The 20,079-nt window shown below is 37.9% G+C and overlaps 1 protein-coding gene across 1 annotated transcript; it reads right to left on the reverse strand.

The window, feature by feature from the left end:
- Window positions 1-7,168: 7,168 nt before the first annotated feature.
- On the reverse strand, window positions 7,169-10,145 carry LOC118575438 (zinc finger CCHC domain-containing protein 3-like). The gene has a single exon (XM_036175999.1). The coding sequence runs from the start codon at window positions 10,134-10,136 to the stop codon at window positions 8,817-8,819; it is 1,320 nt and encodes a 439-aa protein (XP_036031892.1). The 5' UTR covers window positions 10,137-10,145; the 3' UTR covers window positions 7,169-8,816.
- Between the last annotated feature and the right edge of the window lie 9,934 nt (window positions 10,146-20,079).

Below are 20,079 nucleotides of genomic sequence, written 5' to 3' on the forward strand. Positions count from 1 at the left end.
CTCCTGTAGATGTCAGGAGCAGGCTGCCTTTTCTGGGCAAATATAGAGTACTGCTTTGGTTATACCCAGGACCAACTGTGTCCTGGAGTATAGCCAGAGCCTGGTAAGAAGCTGCACCTCAGACACTTTTATTAGCATTCCTTGCCTCTAATTGAAGGACTGTGTGCATTCAAATTGAGCCTGGAATAAGAACCAATAAGGACAATGACCACACTTCCAGCAAAGGAGGCAAATTGTATGGTTACCTTGGAGATATCCATCAGCGATGCTTTTTCATTTCTCATTCCCACTTAAATGTCCGTGTGCTGCCATGGAAGCAGTGAAATTGAAAGTGCACAAAGAGGAAAAATGTAATTCTTCCTGGGCTCTGACTCCAATTATGAAAAAAAAGAAAAGAAAAACAAAATCCAAAACAAAACAAAAAACAGCCTGTATCAGCAAGGAGGTAATCATGTATGTGTTTCTTTTGCCAAATTCCTGGCTACATACATGCAACTCTTCCTTTCTGCTTGCTGCTGGCTGATTTTGATTCTGGGCTGAGGATTGCAGCTTTCTGGTGACAGTTTCTGATGTGTCATGTCATTTCCTCTACTGCTTTGATAGATTTTTTTAAATTATATCACTACAATTAGTATATTTCACACACACACACACACACACACACACACACACACACACACATACAATAATGACCTTAATAAGATGCTAGTTTTGTAAACAGTAATGGTCTATTTAGCCATACCCTGAACATAGACTGTTTGGATATGGCATCATACCGTGTCCTATTGATTATGTAATATTTTGAGGTTTTCATAATATAGTGTAATATTCAAACCCTTGTATACTTTTTCAATTTTCTACTTTTATGTATGAATTTATAAGTGGTTCCACATATGTCTGCATGAATATGGCATTCATTTTGGATTCAAAGTTCCATAAATACATACAAAACACTTTGCTTAGCAGTCATATACAAATTTTGATATTTTAAAACAATTCAAAAATTCACTGCATTTCCTATAATAGAATTCTGCTTGAATCATCATTATCACTACTCTGTCATTAGTTCATACAGTTACTCTGTTTTGTGTGACATTTGAGTTTAGGGAAAATACCAGTGTTGTTCTTTCTGTGGGGCCATCAATTAGGACATGGACAGACACTCAGGGCTAACAAACATGCAAAATTCTGACTTGCACTCTTCATCGCTCATTAAATATTATAGGCCAATGTGACTTTATTTGTTTAATGACCCTTCTTCAGCATGTAGTAGAGCATTGGTTTGCTTCATAGTTAAACATTTATGTACACAAACTCACCTGATACAAGGGTGCTAGAAGATCCATCAATTCTTAGTTGCATGCAGAAGTGTATTAGCAATGTCAGATTGACATAGTGTTTCACACAAGTCGAGAATTTGCCAACCATGTTAACCAAGCTGGCCAGGAAATCTCCATGAGATTTCTCACACTGCATGTGCCTCGTGTCCTATGATTGGATGGCGATGCCTGTATGCCTGAATTTTCATATATGTATTTTGGAATTAGAACCTAGGTCATCATATTTTCAAGCACCCTGATTGCTTATGGAGCCTTCTACTGGGGTTTGCTTACTAGAATCTGTTCCCTAATATAAGCAACTTCTTGACATCTTTCCATGTCTATGAATCAGTGCTTGCACTTGCTCAGTTTCATCACTTGATTTCATTATGCTAAAATAAAACCTAAGCATATATCAAGTGTCCCTGCTGTTTTGTTTTTCTTAATCACAACACATAGTGAATGTGAACAATGCTGACGAGTCTCCTGTAAATAAAACCTCCAAAGTCCATTAAATTACATTCTGTCATCATTCCTCTTGATAATCATGTTCAGATAACTAAATTTTACATTGTTATGCTCTTAGAAACAGTCCCTTAATCCATTTTATAGCTATTATTTTACTCATCATCTTCATATGCTGTTCATATCAATATGACAGCTAACAAAAGTGAAAACCTCAAGGCTGACTTGTTGATTGTACCACTAACTTCAAATGAAAATCTTACAAGAACTTAGCATATCCTATGGTTTTATATCCTTGTTACTCACAGACCTGACTGTATATTTCAATCTTTTTTGATTAATAGAAACATCATTTAAATGAAGAAAAAATAATTTCCAATATATTAACTTAGCCTGATACATACGGCTAGGAAATAGTGGACTCAGAGGAAGTCCTTCTTTAACAACATTTCTAAAGGTATGTCTTTTCTGTTTTTCTGTGTATCTATCCTGATACCCACCAGCAACTTTAGTTGTAACTCTCCCAAATTGACATCATTTTACAGCACTATTACAAAATTTCACATCTGCACAAACTGCTATGTACTTAAAATGCCAAAACTATGGCCACCTGAAAAATCCACACAACTCAACATTTTTCCTGGGCAAAGAATGGTTTAGTAATTAGGAACATCAACCAAAAAATATAATCCAAAGTAAAGAAACAACCAAACAAGGGTAGCAGTATGACAACAAATATCATTATGTCAGCACATAGTGGAAATTCTCTGGCCTTGCCACACTCAGCCGAAAACCTAAGGAGAAAGGGTGGATGTTAAGATAGATAGAACCAGGTTTTTCAACAATGACATTGTGAGACCTTTCAATTCCAGAAGGTCAAAGATAAAAATGTTCATTTATCATTACCACATTCTCTACAATGCATCATTTAGTTCTGACCATATTTGTGTATATATGAAAAAATAAATTCACTAAGAAGTAATATTTCTTTTGAAATTTCCTGGAGCAGATGTGGTAATGAAGGAGGAAAAAGAAAAAAGAGTGGAATTATATAACTACATTACACATGTGAGAAATGCTCACCTACATAAAGATGAATACACATGTATGCATATGTATTTTCATACATACATATATACCTCTAAATGTGTGTCATAAGGGGGCACATCTACATATACATACAAAAACATTTATACATATATACAATAATGGATATGATTCAACTTTTATCATAGAGATATTGTGACAACTGCACATCTTTGACCAAGAAGGGGAATCAGAGTTTTCTCTCAGGTATCAGTAGTTTTTTGCTTAACTTCTTGGCCAAGGGAGCTCCCATAGTCCCCCACTGGTGATTCACAAACCATTTCTAAACCAGGGTTGGAACTCCAAATATGATAATGATAATCTATTACAGGAGATCCTACATACTTAAGTCATCATAGTACAGATATCCCCATGATATCACATTAGAAGTTTCACTGATTATGACTACATTGAAGAGGAATGGAAAAACTAGTCTGCATATAATTCCAGCAAGAACAAAATGTCTCATGCTCATGAACAATATGACTTAAAACAGCACATTTTGAGTAGTTCTTTAATGTTTTCATATTTTGCCAAAATGGCCTATATTTAATAGGAGTAATCCATTACTTTCAAAGAATATGATTAATTCCTGAGGTGACTAAATGCCCTACACTCATAAAAGGACCTGATAACCAACCAATAACTAGGCTTGTCAGAGAACTATAACCATTATTTGCCTAATTTCACTGGAGTCAAGTTTAAATAAAGTGATTCCTGAAGGCATAATAAGCTGATAGATCTAGTTATCACTTGAACCTCATGTGAGATATTTCTTTTCATATTAATAGGATATTAACACAATGACATGCATTGGTCTCTGTTCATAGACACTTTTAGACTTTGGGTAACTATGTTATGATGTTAAATGCTTTTTTGATGTTGTTGAACAGAACCTCATATATATGTGTCAAAAAGGCTCCAGAAAGATTCTAACAGATTTGAAGTTGGGGATCATTTCATAATGACAAAGTTTTCCAGTCTCAAATTTCCTATTCCTCATAGAAATTCACAATGTGAGTTATCGTTCACAAGATAAGGCGTTCACACTTTCTAAATATACAGATTACCAGAAACAAGGAAGACAGAACTCTGGGCTCTTGATTACTCTCAAGGGAACCATGCAATTCCTGACTGTCACTAGAAATAAATAACTGATTTCCAACAAAGTTCATGCCTCACATGATGTCCTAGAGAGGAATGAGCTGACCAGGAAAAAAAAAGTCCAAGATTTTCTATGTGTCAAAAGGAATTCACAATGCCCTCCAACGTTTGAAAGTAGTAACTCTGAGACCCTAAATGGCAAAAGGATTATAAGAAGAAATTTTCATTTAAAGTAAAATTCTTTATTGTCCATCCAGAGACTATAGTGACATTAAGGCTAGTGTCTGGAACAGTTATTGCTTGAAAATTTAAGTGACTCCCGGTAACTGAATAAAAGTGAAAATACCATAGCTATTCCCAGAGTGAATCACCTTTGGATAGGCAAGAGCAGGTCTCTCTTTTTCTGTGCCTGAAATGGATTATCTTCCTTGCTTATAATGCAGTACATTTATACTGAGCCTGCGATGTCACATCTTTAAAGAAAAGCTGTAGCTTCAGAAGCAGGATCTTACTCGCTGCACAGGTGACAGGAGCAGGGGACTCAGAGCTGTGCTCCTGGGAACCAAACAATTCTGACTTTGCTAAACTGCATGGGCTCTGTCTCCTGTAGATGTCAGGAGCAGTCTGCCTTTTCTGGGCTAATATAGCATTGGGCTTTGGTTTTATCCATGACCAACTGTATCCTGGAGTATAGCCAGTGCCTGACGGGTAAGAAGTCAAACCTCAGACACTTTTATTAGCAATCCTTGCCTTTGATTGAAGGACTGTATGCATTTAAATTGAGCTCTTAATAAGAACAAGTAAGTACAATTATCTTAGTTCCAGCTAAGCAGGAAAATCGTGTGGTAACCTTGGAGATTTCCATCAGAGATGCTGTTTCATTTCTCCCTCCCACCTAAATGTACTTGTGCTGCCACTGAAGCAGCGATATTGAAAGTACATAAGAGAAAAAACATACAATTTACTCTGGTGTCAGACTCCAATTATCAAAAAACAAAACAAAACAAACAAACAAAAAACAAAAACAAAAAACCCAGCATGTGCTCACTATGAGTTAATCATGTATCTGTTGCTTGGGTCTGGCTACATACATGCAACCTAACATTTCTGCTGGCTGCTGGCTGATTGTGATTCTGTGCTGAGGACTGCAGCTTACTGCTAGCAGTTTCTGAAATTTCATGTCATTTCCTCTACTGCAATGATAGATTCTAGATTCTTGAATTTTACCAGTCCAATAAGTATATTTCTGATATATATATATATATATATATATATATATATATATATGTGTATATATACATACACACACATATATGTATATATACATATATATATATATATATATACATATATATATATATATACACATATATGTACATGAATGACAGAAATAAGATGGTACTTTTGTAAATAGTAATGGTTCTTTTGTAAAAAGCCAAATTCTGAACATAAGCAGTTTGGATATGCTATCTTTCTGTGTCCTAATGATTATGTAATATTTTGAGGTTTTTGTATTGTAGTGTTATATTCATAATCTTAATATATTTTTTACAATTTCCCCTTTGTATGTGTACATTAATTGTGGTTCCACATATGTCTACATCCATATGGCATTCATTTTGGATTCAAAGTTCCATAAATACTCACAAAATACTTTGTTCATTATTCATATACAAATATAGATATTTTGAAAATATTCAAAAATTCTTTGCATTTCCCCTAGTAGAATTCTGCTTTAAAAATCATTATCAGTATTCTGTCCTCAGTTCATGCAGTTACTCTGTTTGCAAGACATGTGAGTTTAGGGAAATATCCTGTGTTGATTTTTCTGGGAGGCCATAAATTAGAAAATGGACAGAATATAGAGCTAGCATACATGTATAAGTATTCCTTTCCCTCTTAATCACTACATTAATTATTAGAGGTCACTCTGACAATATTTGTCTTCAGCATGTAGTAGAACATTGATTTGCTTCACAATGAAATAATTTTGTATGCACACTCGGCTGATATAAGGGTGCTAAAAAACACATCAAATATCAGTTTCATGCACAGGCTTTTCAACAATGTTAGTTTGAAATTTTGTTTCACACAAGAGGGGGATATGCCAAACATGTTAAAAAAGCTGGCCAGGAAAACTCCATGATATTACACACATGACATATGCCTGGTGTCCTTTCATTGGATGGTGATGCCAATATGCCTGAATTTTCATACGTACACACACACACACACACACACACACACACACACACACACACAAAACACACACATAAATATATACATATACATATATATATACTTCTGGAATTAGAATCCAGGAAATCATCTTTCCAAGCAGCTAGATTGTTGATGGACTCTTCTACTAGGCTTTGCTTATTAGAAGCAAATAAGCAAAATATACCAAACTGGATATTTGTCAAATAACACACAAGTGATTCCTAATGGAAGTACCTACTAGACATCTTTCCATACCTATGAATCAGTGCTTGTACTCCCTCAGTTTCAACACTTAAATAAAACCTGAGCCTAAATCAATTGTCTCTGTTTTTTAATAAAAATATATTCTAATATATCAATGCTGAGGAGTCTCTTCTAAATAAAACTTCAAAATTCCATTAAATTACATTCTATCATTGTTCTCTTCATACTCTGTTTTTTAACTAACTTTGATATTGTTTTGTTCTTAGAGTCAGTCCACTGAACCATTAATATAGCTAATATTTTACTCATTATCATCATGTTCTGTTCATTTTGAAATAACAGCTAACACAATGAAAAATATCATGGCAGACTTGATGATTATACCACCACCTACAAATGTAAAAACTTGTCATGGCTTAGCATATCCTAGGGTATTATATTCTTGTTTCCCACAGACATGACTGAATATTTCAAATTTTTTGATAGAAGAAACATATATCATTTAAATGAGAACAAATAATTTCCAATGTATCAACCTAGCTTGATACATTAAGTTCAGAAATAGTGAACCTAGAGGCAGTCCTTCTTTGGAAATATCTCTGAAGGCATGCCATTTCAAACAGATTTCTCTATATCTATCCTTATACCCACAGGCAACATCAGTTATAACTCTCAAAAAATGACATAATTTTATAGCACTTTTATGAAATTCCACACCTGCAGAAACAGCTATGTATTTACAATATGATGTCTATGGCAACCTGATAAATCCACACAACTCAAAATTTTCTTGGGGACAAAAGACAAATATTTATTGAGAACAAATCTGAACAACTGGTTTTACATTCTAAGCCACAAGAAAATAGCAAAGCTACAAAGACAAGACAAAAACTGAAAAAAGCAGCTTACTGTCTTTCACTTTAACTTGATAACACTTAGATGACCCAGGCCCTCTCTCTTGGTCTGTTTCTCCAAGTACATTTTCGAGTTTACAGCTCACCAATGATTCTGGGTTAAAACCACCTTTCTCCTGAGCATCAGAGGTCGAAGCTTTCAGATGAGCTCTCTCTCCAACTTCTCTGGGGTTCCTGGTAGATGAGGCAGAGGTGCAAATGTAAAAGTCTGGCAAGTTTCTTTCCTGAAGCAACCATTTCTCACTGCTGACAGTGACAGTGGAACATTTAAGATGTGGTAATCACTCCAAGGACTGATGCATGTGTGCAGCCTGGAGTATGTTCACTGGTCCTTTCCCTAGGTCCTTTACTATGAAGTGGCGAGACAAGCTTCTCTTTCTGCTCTTTCAGGGAGCTTTTCAGGGAGCTGAGGCTATGTCTCAGCTTCATGCAGAACCATCAGCCTGGAGAGAGACTTTCTTGGCTCACCATTGTCAAGGATACTGTTGTGAAGTGTGAGAGGTAGTGGGATGAGCACCAGGCAAGGGGGCAGGGGACTCCACTGTGGACTGGCTGAGGCACCACACCTCTGTGAAATTTAACCCAGTCATTTAACTTTGGATTCATTTCATCTGTTGGAAAACCAAGGGGTTAATTCAAAACACCTTCAGGGAGGCAGAGGTGAGAGGATCACCATAAGTTTGAAGGCAGCCTGGTCCAGGAATGCTGCCAGTTCCAAACCAGTCAGGGGTACACAGTGCGACCCAGTCTCAAGTCAATATACACAACAAAAGCAGGCTCCCCCAAAGAAAATTGGACAACAACAACAAAAAAACCCCACCTCTTTGGTCTTTCCCAGGAGAACTGCCTAGGCTCCACAAACCTACAGAAAAATGGCTTCTGAGCCACAAGGAGCTGTCACAAATTTGATAGGTTTTTATGCTTGGAGAGGCCTTTGGCCACCTTTAGAGCTTATTCACATTAAACACTTCCAGCAACACTGTGTTCACAAATTTTCATATCACATAGAAGCAGCAAATGAAAAGAGGCCAGCGGAGAGCTGCACAAGGTAGGCACTATAGACAGAGCTAGTCGACGACATTTTCAATTCAATAAACACTGGGTTGAAAGCCTGTCCCATATTGGCCCCTGTACCCGGGGCTGAGGCACAAAAATGAGCAAGGCAGCCCCAAGGGGCAAAAATCTTCTAAGGAGACATGGACGAAGCGGGAGGTAGTAAAAAGTACAGAGGGAACAGGGTGTTGACAAAAGTACCAAAACTAATGAAAACTGGAGAAAAAGGCGGGGGCAAACAGCCAACATTTGCAAGCTACAGTTCTGAATAGTCCTTTTCTAACAGGCTGAAAAGGAGCACACGTGGTTTTAAAAGGCAAAAAGAGAATGTCTCTGTTAAGTTTTAGAAATATCTCCTTTCAAAAAGAGAAAAATGGTCTTTAAAAAAAAATGTTTTGGCACTTAAGAAGGGTAAGCTGGCTGTGTGTTCACCCGGCAGGCAGAAGTGTATTCAGTACCCTGCCATGCCAGTGAGGTGAGCTGCCATGGAACTCTGAACTGCTTTGGGACACTGGGTATACATGTGTCCTCCCTTGCCACAGAGGTTGCACAGGATGATCTTCCTGCAGTAGGGGCTCTTGTGCCCCTCTTCCCCACACCTGTAACACCTGTCCTGCGTGCAGGTGCCATTCATGTGGGTCTGAGAACCACATTTAAAGCACGACTTGGGCTGCCCCTTGTACCAACTGTAGCCCCTCTCTGTTCCCAAGAAGAAGGAGCCAGGCAGGTGCCTCACTCCTCCCTCCCCCTGGCGCAGCTCGATCTGGCACTTGTACTCCCCAGTCCAGATCCCAAACCTGTCAGTCACTTTCACTGGCAAGGCCAGCACATCGCAGTGGCTCTTTAGCCAGGTCACGATATCCTCCACATCCACGGTCTCATTCTGGAAGAGGATGAAGACGGTCTTCAAGCTGGTCTTGCTCCGCCCCAACACCACAAAGTTCTCCCAGCAGTCGTCCTTCTCCCGCTTTTCCTCATAGACGCGGAGAAACAGGGCTAGCTTGTCTGCAGATCTGAAGCTCACATCGAACTGGCGGCTGCCAGGGATCTGGATGACGGCACAGATGTCCTCAGGGTCCATGCCAATGGAGCGCAGGATGAGCGCGCCCACCACGAAATCGCGGGTCGGACAGGCACTATTGTCTCCCTGAAAACAGATGCGTACAAGGAAGCGGCCCTTACCCGGCCCAGTGGCTGGAGGCTCATCCTGGAGTGGTGGCTCAGTAATCACTTCTTTGATCTCACCAGGCTCTGCAGGGGACGCCATGGCCGCTGCTGCCGCCGCCGCCGCCGCTGCCACCTCGGCCATCTTCCTTTGACTGGCGTCTCCGGCTCCGGCTCCCTCCATCCTGCAAGCATCTGCCGCGTAGCCACCAGGGTCTCTGCTGAAGACCCTTGGGTCCCCGCGGCCGGCAGGCGGGAAGTGACCGCGGCCGGCAGGTGGGAGTTGACCGCGGCCGGCAGCTGGGAATTGTCCACGGCCGGCAGGTGGGAGGTGACCGCGGCCTGCAGGTGGGAAGACGCCGCGGTTTGGTGTGGCCAGGCCTGCCGGGCTGCCCAGCCTGCCACCGGCACCTCTTCCCCTTTCTTCTCTCCGCCACTGCTCACGGAAGTCGTGCTTCTTCTCAGCCAGGTTCTTCACCACCTGTGCCCAGCCCATCTTCTCGCCTGCACCCTGGGCTTCCTTAGCCTGGTCCATAGGCTGTGGGGGAAGCAGGAGCTGCAGCTGTCCCCGCTGTACATCCTCCTCTGCTCTGCCTCCGGTCGCCATGTTGCCTCTTTCCCTGACGAAATTCGTTTTTTTTTTTTTTTTTCAGCTAATTTTTACATTGCTCTGTTCTTAGAAACAGTCCTCTGAATCACTAATATAGTTATTATTTTACTCATCATCATCATGATGTGCTGTTCATATCAAAATCACATCTAACACAACAGAAAACATTAAGTCAGACTTGATGATTGTACAAACACATTCAAATATAAAGCTTATTAGGACTAAGAATATCCTAGGGCATTATATCCTTGTTTCCCTCAGATATGACTGAATATTTCAGTTTTTTAAATTAAAAGAAACATATATCATTTAAATGAGGAAAAATAATTCCCAATATATTATTCTGGCTGATAAATAAAGCTAAGAATTAGTCAAAGATAAAAATTTTCATTTACCATCACCACATTTTCTACAATGTATCCTTTAGCTCTGACTATATTAGTGTATGTATGACAAAAAAATGAATTCACTAAGAAGTAATATTTCTTTTGGTATTTCCAGCAGCTGTCATGATAACAGGGAGGAAAAACAAAGAAGAGTAGAATTATATAAATACAGTAGACATGTGAGAAATGCTCAACTACATTAACAATGTATACACATGTATGCATATGTATTTTTATGCATACATATATACCTCTAAATGTGTGTCAGAAGGACACACATCTACATACACATACCAAAAGACATTTATACATACATGAAAGTAATTGATATAGTTCAACACATATCATGGAGATATTGTGACAACTGCACATGTTAGAACAAGGAGGGGAATCAGAGTTTTCTCTCAGGTATCAGTAATGAGTTATTTGCTTAAATTCTTGGCCAAGGGAGCTCCCATAGTCCCCCAGTGGTGATTCACAAAACATTTCCAAACCAGGATTACACCTCACAATATGATGGTGATAAGGTATTATTGAAGTTCCTAAGTCATCATAAAACAGATATCCACATGGCACCTCATTAAAAGCTTCACTGAAAATGATTACATGTGATAGGAATGAAAACTACTCTGCATGTAACTCCAGTAAGAACAAAATGTCTCATACTTAGGAGCTACATGCCAAAAAACAGCAAACGTAGAGTAGTCTTCTACTTTTTCCTAATTTTGCCATAGCGGTCTATTAATAATAGGAGTAATTACTTGCATGGATTACGATTAATTCCATGGGTGAACAAATGCTAAAAGGACCAATATCCTAAGTCTAAAATTGTCAGAGTACTGTAAAAATTATTTCTATCATTCCACTGGAATCAAATTGAAATAAAGTGAGTCCTGAAGAAGAGTGACAAGCTGATACATCTAGTTATGACTTGTAGTCATCAGAGAAATTTCATCTCCTATTAATTGGGAATTAAAACAATGTTATACAGGGGCCTCTTTCTATACACCCTTAGAGGATTTGAGTAACTATGCTATGATGTTTAATGCCTTTTTCATATGGCTCAACTAATGTCTCCTGTATCTGTTTTGAAAAGGTACCAAAAATATTCTAACAGATTCAGAGCTGGGGGATCATTCCAAAATGACCATGTTTTCCAATCTCAACTTTCCTATCTGTCAGAGAAATTGAGAATGTGAGTTTCCATACCCAATGTAAGGCTTTAACAGGTACTGAACATATGAAAATAACAGATACAGTAAGAAAGAAATCTTGGCTCTTACTATCAAGGGAAATATATAATACCTGATGGTCACTAGAAATAGCTGATTTTCTGCAAAGTTCATGCCTCATCTGATGTCATAGAGAGAAATGGACTGACCAGGAAAAAAAATCAAGTCCAAGTATTTGTATGTGTTAAAAGTAATTGACATGCCCACCAATATTAGAAAGTTGTACCTCTGAGTTCCTGAATGGCAAAAGGATTATAACAAGTAAATTTCATTTCAAGTAAAATTCTTTGTTGTTCATCCAGAGACCCTAATGACAGAAAGACTAGTGTCTGGAAGAGTTATTGTTGATTCTTTCAGTGATTCTGGGTAACTGGGGAAAAAGTGGCAATACCACAGCTATTCTATTCAATGGATCTCCCTGGGATAGGAAAGAGCAGGTCTCTATTTTTCTGTGCCAATTTGTAATGCCTGAACTGGATTATCTTCCTTGCTTATAATGTAGCACATTTAGGCTGAGACTGGGATGTCACATCTTTAAAGAATAGCTGTAGCTTCAGAAGCAGGATCCCAATTGCTGCACAGGTGACAGGAGCAGGGGACTCAGAGCTGTGCTCCTGGAAATCAAACAATTCTGACTTTTCCAAACTACATTGGCTCTGTCTCCTGTAGATGTCAGGAGCAGGCTGCCTTTTGTGAGATAATATAGAGTCGGAATTTGGTTATACCCAGGACCAAGTGGTCCTGGAGTATTGCCAGAGCCTGACTGGTAAGAAGCTGTACCTTGGACATTTTCATTAGCACTCTTTTCCTCTGCTTAAAGAACTGTGTGCACTCAAATTGAGCCCAGGATAAGAAACAATGAGGATAATGATCTCAGTTCCAGCAAAGGAGGCAAATTGTGTGGTTACCTTAGAAATCTCCATCAGATATGCTGATTCATTTCTCACTCCCACCTAAATGTACATGTGCTGCCAATAAAAAATAGAAATTAAAAGTGCATAAGAGAAAAAATGCAATTCATTCTGCGTTAGAACTCCAATTATCATAAACAAAACAAAACAATGCAAAACAAAACAAAATGACCAGCCTATGCCAACTAGGAAGTAATCATGTATCTATTGCTTGGGCCAAATTCATGGCTACATACAAGCATCCCTCCCTTTCTGCTTGCTACTGGCTGACTGTGATTCTGTACTAAGGATTGCAGCTTCCTGCTTTCAATTTCTGATGTGTCATGTCATTTCCTCTACTGCAATGATAGATTCTTGAATTTTACTTCTCCAATAAATATATTCCCTCTCTCTCTCTCTCTCTCTCTCTCTCTCTCTCTCTCTCTCTCTCTCTCTCTCTCTTTTTCTCGTGTTTGTGTGTGTGTATGTGTGTGTACGAAAATGACCGAAACATGATGTTACTTTTGTAAGTAGTAATGGTACATTTAGCCTTATTCTGAACATAGGCAGTTTGGGTATGGCATCTTACTTTTTCTAATGGCTATGTTATATTTTGAGGTGTTTGTATTACAGTGTAATATTCATAATGCTTGTACACTTTTTATAATCATTTGTATTTATGCATTTATGTGTAGTTTCACATGTCTGCATGCACGTGCCATTCATTTTGAATTCAAAGTTCCCTAAATACTCACAAAATGCTTTGCTCATTATTAATATACAAATATAGATTTGTTTGGAAAAATTTCAAAAATTCTTTCATTTCCCCTAGTATGCTTTAACCATCATTATCAGTATTCTGTCATTAATTCATATAATTATTCTTTTTCATAATACACTGCTTTCAAGGAAGGCCTCTGTGTTGATTTTTTCTGTGGGGCCATCGATTAGACAATAGACAGAATCTCAGGGACAGCATACATGGGAGGGAAATTATGCCTTTTTCTCTTCATCAGTACATTCAATATTATAGTTGATTCTGACAATATTTGTTTAATGATTCTGCTACAGCATGTAATAGAACATTATTTTGCATCATATTGAAATAATTATTTATGCACACTGTGCTGATACAAGGGTGCTAAAAGATCTATCAAATATTAGTTGCATACACAGTTGTATTAGCAATGTCTGAATAACATTGTTTTATACAAGGGGAGAATTTGCCAAACATTTTAACCAAGCTGTCCAGGAAAACTCCATGACATTACTCACACAAGATATGCCTTGTGTCCTTTGATTGCATGGTGATTCCTTAATGCTTGATTTTTCATATATGTTTTCTGGAATTAGAACCCAGGTAACCATATTTCCAAGCAGCCAGTTTGATGATGGAGTCTTCTACTAGGCTTTGCTTATTAGAAGCAAATTAGCAAAATACCACATAAGGGATATTTGTCAGAGCAGACACAGATGTTCCCTAGTGTTAGCACCTACTGGGCATCTTTCCATATCTATGAATTGTTGCTTCTACTCACTCAGTTTCAACATTTGATTTTGGGATGCTCAAATAAAACTTAAGCATAAATCAAATGTCTCTGCTGTTTTGCTTTTTTCTTTTCTTTTTTTTTAACCACAACATATATACTAAAAGGGATAAATGCTGAGGAGTCTCCTGTAAGTAAAACCTCAATTTTTCATTGAGTTTCATTCTATCTTCGTTACTCTTGAAAATTTGTTTTTAAAGTAATTTTTTACATTGTTATGTTCTTAGAAACAGTACCCTGAATCATTAATATAGCTATTATTTTACTCATATCATCACGTGCTGTTCATATCAAAATCACAGCTAACACAATGAAAAATATCAAGGCAGACTTGATGATTGTACCACCATCTTCAAATGTAAAAGCTTACCAGGATTTATCATATTCTAGGTTTTTATATCCTTGTTTCCCACAAACATGACTGCATATTTCAATTTTTTATGTATAGAAACCTATATCATTTAAATGAGAAAAAATCATTCCTAAGGTATTAACCTAGCCTGATACATAAGGATAAGAATTAATGAACCCAGAGGCAGTCTTTCTTTGGCAACATCTCTGAAGTCATGCCATTTCAAACACTTTTCTCTATAGTTATCCTTATACCCACAGGCAACTATAGTTGTAATTCTCCAAAATTGATATTATTTCTCAGCACTATTACAAAATTCCATACCTGCACAAACTGCTATGTACTTACAATGTCCTGTCTACAGGCACCTGATAAATCCACAAAACACAACATTTTTCCTTGGCAATGAAAGTATGGTACTCAATGTTAAGAATCAATTCATGATCCTAAGGAATAGGATTCCTCCTGTGGAAAAATTGTTTTCTAAGAAGGATATTGAATTTCTAAGATCAATTTAGAAAATATGAACACCAATATAAATATAATTGAAAGTAAAGTAATCACCAAACAAAGGTAGCAGCATGACAACACATATCCACATGCCACCACATATTAGAAACTCTCTGGACTTGCCACAATTAGCAGAAAAGTGGATGGATGCTAAGATAGATAGAACCAGGTTTTTCAACAATGATATTGTGTGGCCTTTCAATTCCAAAAGGCAAAGATAAAAATATTCATTTATCCTTGCTCTGGATATTGCTTTGTATGTTGAGAATGTTTTGTTCAGATTGGTTAATGAATAAAATGCTGATTGGCATGTAGCCAGGCAGAAAGAATAGGTGGGACAAGCAGAGAGGACAATTTGGGGAAGAAGAAGGCTAAGTCAGAATTTGCCAGCCAGACAAAAGGAAGCAAAATATATTGGCAGAACTGAGAAAAGTTACCAAGCCATGTGGCTAAACATAAATAAGTATTATGGGTTAGTTTAAATGTAAGATCTAGGTAGTGATAGGCCTGAGTTAAGAGTCATACATTTTTAATTAATATAAGCCTCTGAGTGTTTACTTGGGTCCAAGTGGCTGTAGTACTGGCATGTGAGAAAGAACTGTCCTGAACATAGGCCATTTGTATAGGAGGCAGTCAGATCAAATAAAATGGCATGCTGTCAAGGATTGGCAAGCTGGATTTAGCCAAAAGCCTGGCTGTATACAATTCCAGAGAATGAAAACTGTCCCACAGAACTGCAGGACACAGAGGCAATAGAAACCTAAGACAGGAAGGGATTTGTTGGGATTTCCCACACTACTGCTCTGAGTAAATTGCCCCTGTTTGCTGTGCAGTAAATGTGCTCCTGTATCTAAAGCCACTGCTTCAGCCTTCATATCAGCAATCAGAGGCTTAGACTTGGACCCTATATTATCTGCCTGCATGATTTATTTTGTAATCAATACCTAACAATAACCATTGTTAGGATATATTGATAATATGCAACATAAGAGGACCCATTAAGATTATGGCTATGTCAGCAACAATTCTTATTTAGCCACCTGGGATTCTGTGAAAATTTCAAGTGTAGATTCTATAAAAAATTGCAGTTGGTGAATCAGAAATAGTATATTGGAAACTGTTACCTGAAAGGTATTATAGGCAGCCCAGAATCACAATCAGCCATCAGCAGGTAGAAAGGAGGCTTTCAGGTAGATAGCCAAGACACTGGGCCAAGTAGCTGAATATATGATCACCCTCTTTTTACTATGGGATGCTTTTCTCTTTTGAGAAATTCATTCTGGGCCTAGGATACATTACAACATTTCCACTTTCAATTTTGTTGTTTCTGCTCCAGCACACACTATTTGGGAGGTTGAAATGAATCAGCAGCTCTAAATGAGATCTCCAAGAGTTACACAGAATTTGCTTTCCATTGATAGCATTGAGATCACTCTCAGTATTGGTTTCTGTGAGAAGGGTCATTCCCCACCTCCACAGTTCCCCAGTGTAAGCTTGAGTAGAAGCAGCAGGAAATATTAGTTTGAAGAATAGAGGAGAGAGAAACAGATAGAAAATACAGGATAGTCTCCAGAGGGTCTGGATCCTAATCCATTGTACTCCACTGTCTCGGTCCTAGGGTATTTAAAGGAAAGCTAAAGGGTTCGACAAAAGACCTTCCCACAGCACAGCCAAGGGCAGAACATCTCAAACACTTGCACTCAGACCTGTGGCCCAGTCATCTCGCTATGCATTCCTGCTGGGTAAAGCCTAAATAGGCTCCTACATGTTCCAATTTCAGACACAGTTTGAAGGTACACACTCCTCCATCAGATGCAATGAGAGCTAATGAAGTTGACAGCAGAACTGGTTTTTACCAGTCAGCCTCTGGCTAAATTCTGGGTCTCAGTTGCTCATGCGTACAACTAAAACCGAATTGTACTTTGGCCCAGACAAGGCAGACTATACCTGACATATACAAAATACAAAGTCTGTGGAAATTAGCAAAGTCAGAGATTGTTTGATTCCCAGCATTACAGCTCTGAGTCACCTGCTCCTATCAAATATGCAGCAAACAGATTTCTGTTATTGTGGCTACTGCTTCTCTTTAAAGAGGTGTCCTCCCTGTCTCAGTTTGAATTCACTTCAGGCTTTAGTATCTGCCAGAGTCTGGTGGGGCTCTGCTCTTTCTTTCTTCTGAAGCCACTGCTTGCCTTAAGTACATGGCATCTCTATGTCAATCTTGAAGTGCTGCTCTATGGGCAAGGAAGATAATTCTCTTGAGGCTTTAGCTTCTGGTATAGATAAGCAGAATCCAGCTCTTTCCCCTACCCTGGGAGATTTACTCTGGGGATGGCTAAGGCACTGTAGTTTCAATCATGATCCTTAGAGTCCTGGAAAATATTGACCAGTAAGATATGTAGACACTACCCTACCTGTCATGCAACAAAATAAAGTATGGACAATAAAGTGTAGCACAGGAAACTTACTTGGTATCATTCTGTTGCCATGTAGTTTCTCACAGGCTCAACTTTACATTTTTAGTTTGCATTTTCACCGTGTTCTGGCAAACAGTATCTCTTGTACCTGCTTTCCTACTTCTTTGCCCATTCCTATCTATGATATCAGAGAGGGCATGAGCTTTGTTGGAAATCAATTATTTATTGATGATGGCATAGAGGTATTGAATACTTGCTTTTAAAACAATAAACATATCGGAAACTTTTTTCTTTGGTATTTATTTTTGTATGCTTTGAACAAGTATGGGTATTATCTTGTGTTTCCACCCACAGACTCAGAATTCCTATGTCCTATAGTAGAGTTGAGACTTGAAAATGTTGGTACATTTGAATCATCCACCACCTCTGATTCTCTGTGCATCTTTATGAATTTCTTCAATACAAGTGTATGGGGAGTCCAGGTATTGTTCTGAAGAAGACATGAAACATCAGACCATAGTACCTTGAAGCCTCTCAGGCTCTATAAAAATACCATCCCTGCACAGCATTGTGTTGTTCCCCTACTATTACCTGAAGTAACATCTCTGATGAGGGCCAAGTGATGCACAGATATATGAGTATATCTATGTCATTAGGACTCAATTTATTTATATATGATTCTGGCAGAAGGAAAGAAATTGTTTTTGTATGTGTCTGTCACCATTCTGGTCTCAGGTTCCTGGCCATTGAATGCAGTGTGGTTTATTATACCATTGCATGGTCTTAATCATAGTACTCATAATTACTAGCCTTTCCCCTGATTATTTGGCCATTTTGACAAAAGATATATTTGAAAGTTGCTCACTATTTTCTCCAACATTGTATGTAGCTTATGAGAATGGGAAATTTTGTTCCTCTTCCTTTTAATCCACTAACATGCAGATTAACCTTCAGTTCTATCACATGTAGTCAATCCCAGTGAAAGTACTAAATAACAGTGAGATATATTTCTGTTCTATGATGACGTAAGTGTTTAGGGACCTCAAAAATAGCTACTTTCTGTCACACTGGGTGGTGTAGGTATATTTTTGAAATGCTCTGTGAAGCTCCAGTGTGGCCCTAAATCCATGCCTTTGGCCATGAAGTAAAACAAATAATACATTATTGCCACATGAGTGAGAAAATTTTACTCAATTCTGGGACTCCTCACTTCTTCCCAGAAACCTCTTTGTCTAGTTCTCCTGCCTATCCTTAATCTGCCTATCTATAAACCAGTCAGTATCTTAATTGAATAAATCACAGTGTTATATATTCAGACAGAGTAAAGGGATATTCCACATGATGTTCTTGGCTTTTTTCACACACACACACACACACACACACACACACACACACACACACACACATTTTATTTATATTGAAAGGAGACATAGATTTATTTCCCTGCTATCAGTTTGAAGAGTTTTACAATTAAAATCAATTTATGGAAATATTTGGGAATACACACACACACACACACACACACACACACACACACACATATATATATATATATACACATATATGTATACACACACACACACACACACACACACACACATATATGGTCTAAAGTATTTATTTCCTAAATATTTCACTTATTAAGCAATGAATTCATCCTGAATTCCTCAGCCCTTGAAACACCAAAACAACCACATTTCCTGGATGTTGTAACTGCCCAGGATGCTTAATTTCATACCACCAGCTAGGCTGTGATCTACAGCTGCCTTAATATATAGAGCAAAAGTTAGAATATACCATGTGTGTACAGAAGCATATCAACATGGCAAATTTATTATGTACAAGGATTATTTACAATCAAGAGATTATACAGATGGCTATATCATGTTTGGTACTGTGTATAAGGAGGATAGGTGCCTGGGACCTAGAAGTTGTCAATGAAACAACTGTAAATTTTCTGTGCAGAGTAAGATGCTATGATAAGTTTTACTAAGGAACTAATGTTTTAAGTATATGCATAACATTCCAATACTTAGTTAAAACTCAGAATATAGCTGCATATATAATTTGGATCTTAAATCCACCAACATTCATATCCAACACCATTTCTCAACAAATCATGTACAGGACCCTTTTCATTGTCACGCTACTTCTCCCATTTTGTTACATGAGGTAGCATGACCACACAATTTCAAAGAGTAAGAAGACTGTGACTATAATTAATTCCATGATTTAAAGAAAATCAGTTAATCACTCAGGACTCATATTTTCTGTCTACGACTTATAGTTACTAAAAAGCAAAATAACAGTGATGTAACACTAAGTCATATGTAAAGTTTGTCTTTTGCTTTATGCATCACTTACCTTGTACATTAAGAAGACAAATAGATGAACATATATAATTCACTTAAATATTTATAATATTTCATATGTGCATACTATAATTCTGTTTTCTAACCCCAAATTATTCTGAGTCTGAGAAGAAATATAGAGGATTTTAATCTCTACTACTCTTATTACATTGTATGTGTCTGGTTGGTAGACAAAAATAGTCCAGGCACTTGCCCATTTCCTAGCATTTACATATACTATTTAGTGAACAGAAT

The sequence above is a fragment of the Onychomys torridus genome, unplaced genomic scaffold, assembly GCF_903995425.1.
Source record: "Onychomys torridus unplaced genomic scaffold, mOncTor1.1, whole genome shotgun sequence".
Classification (NCBI taxonomy): domain Eukaryota; kingdom Metazoa; phylum Chordata; class Mammalia; order Rodentia; family Cricetidae; genus Onychomys; species Onychomys torridus.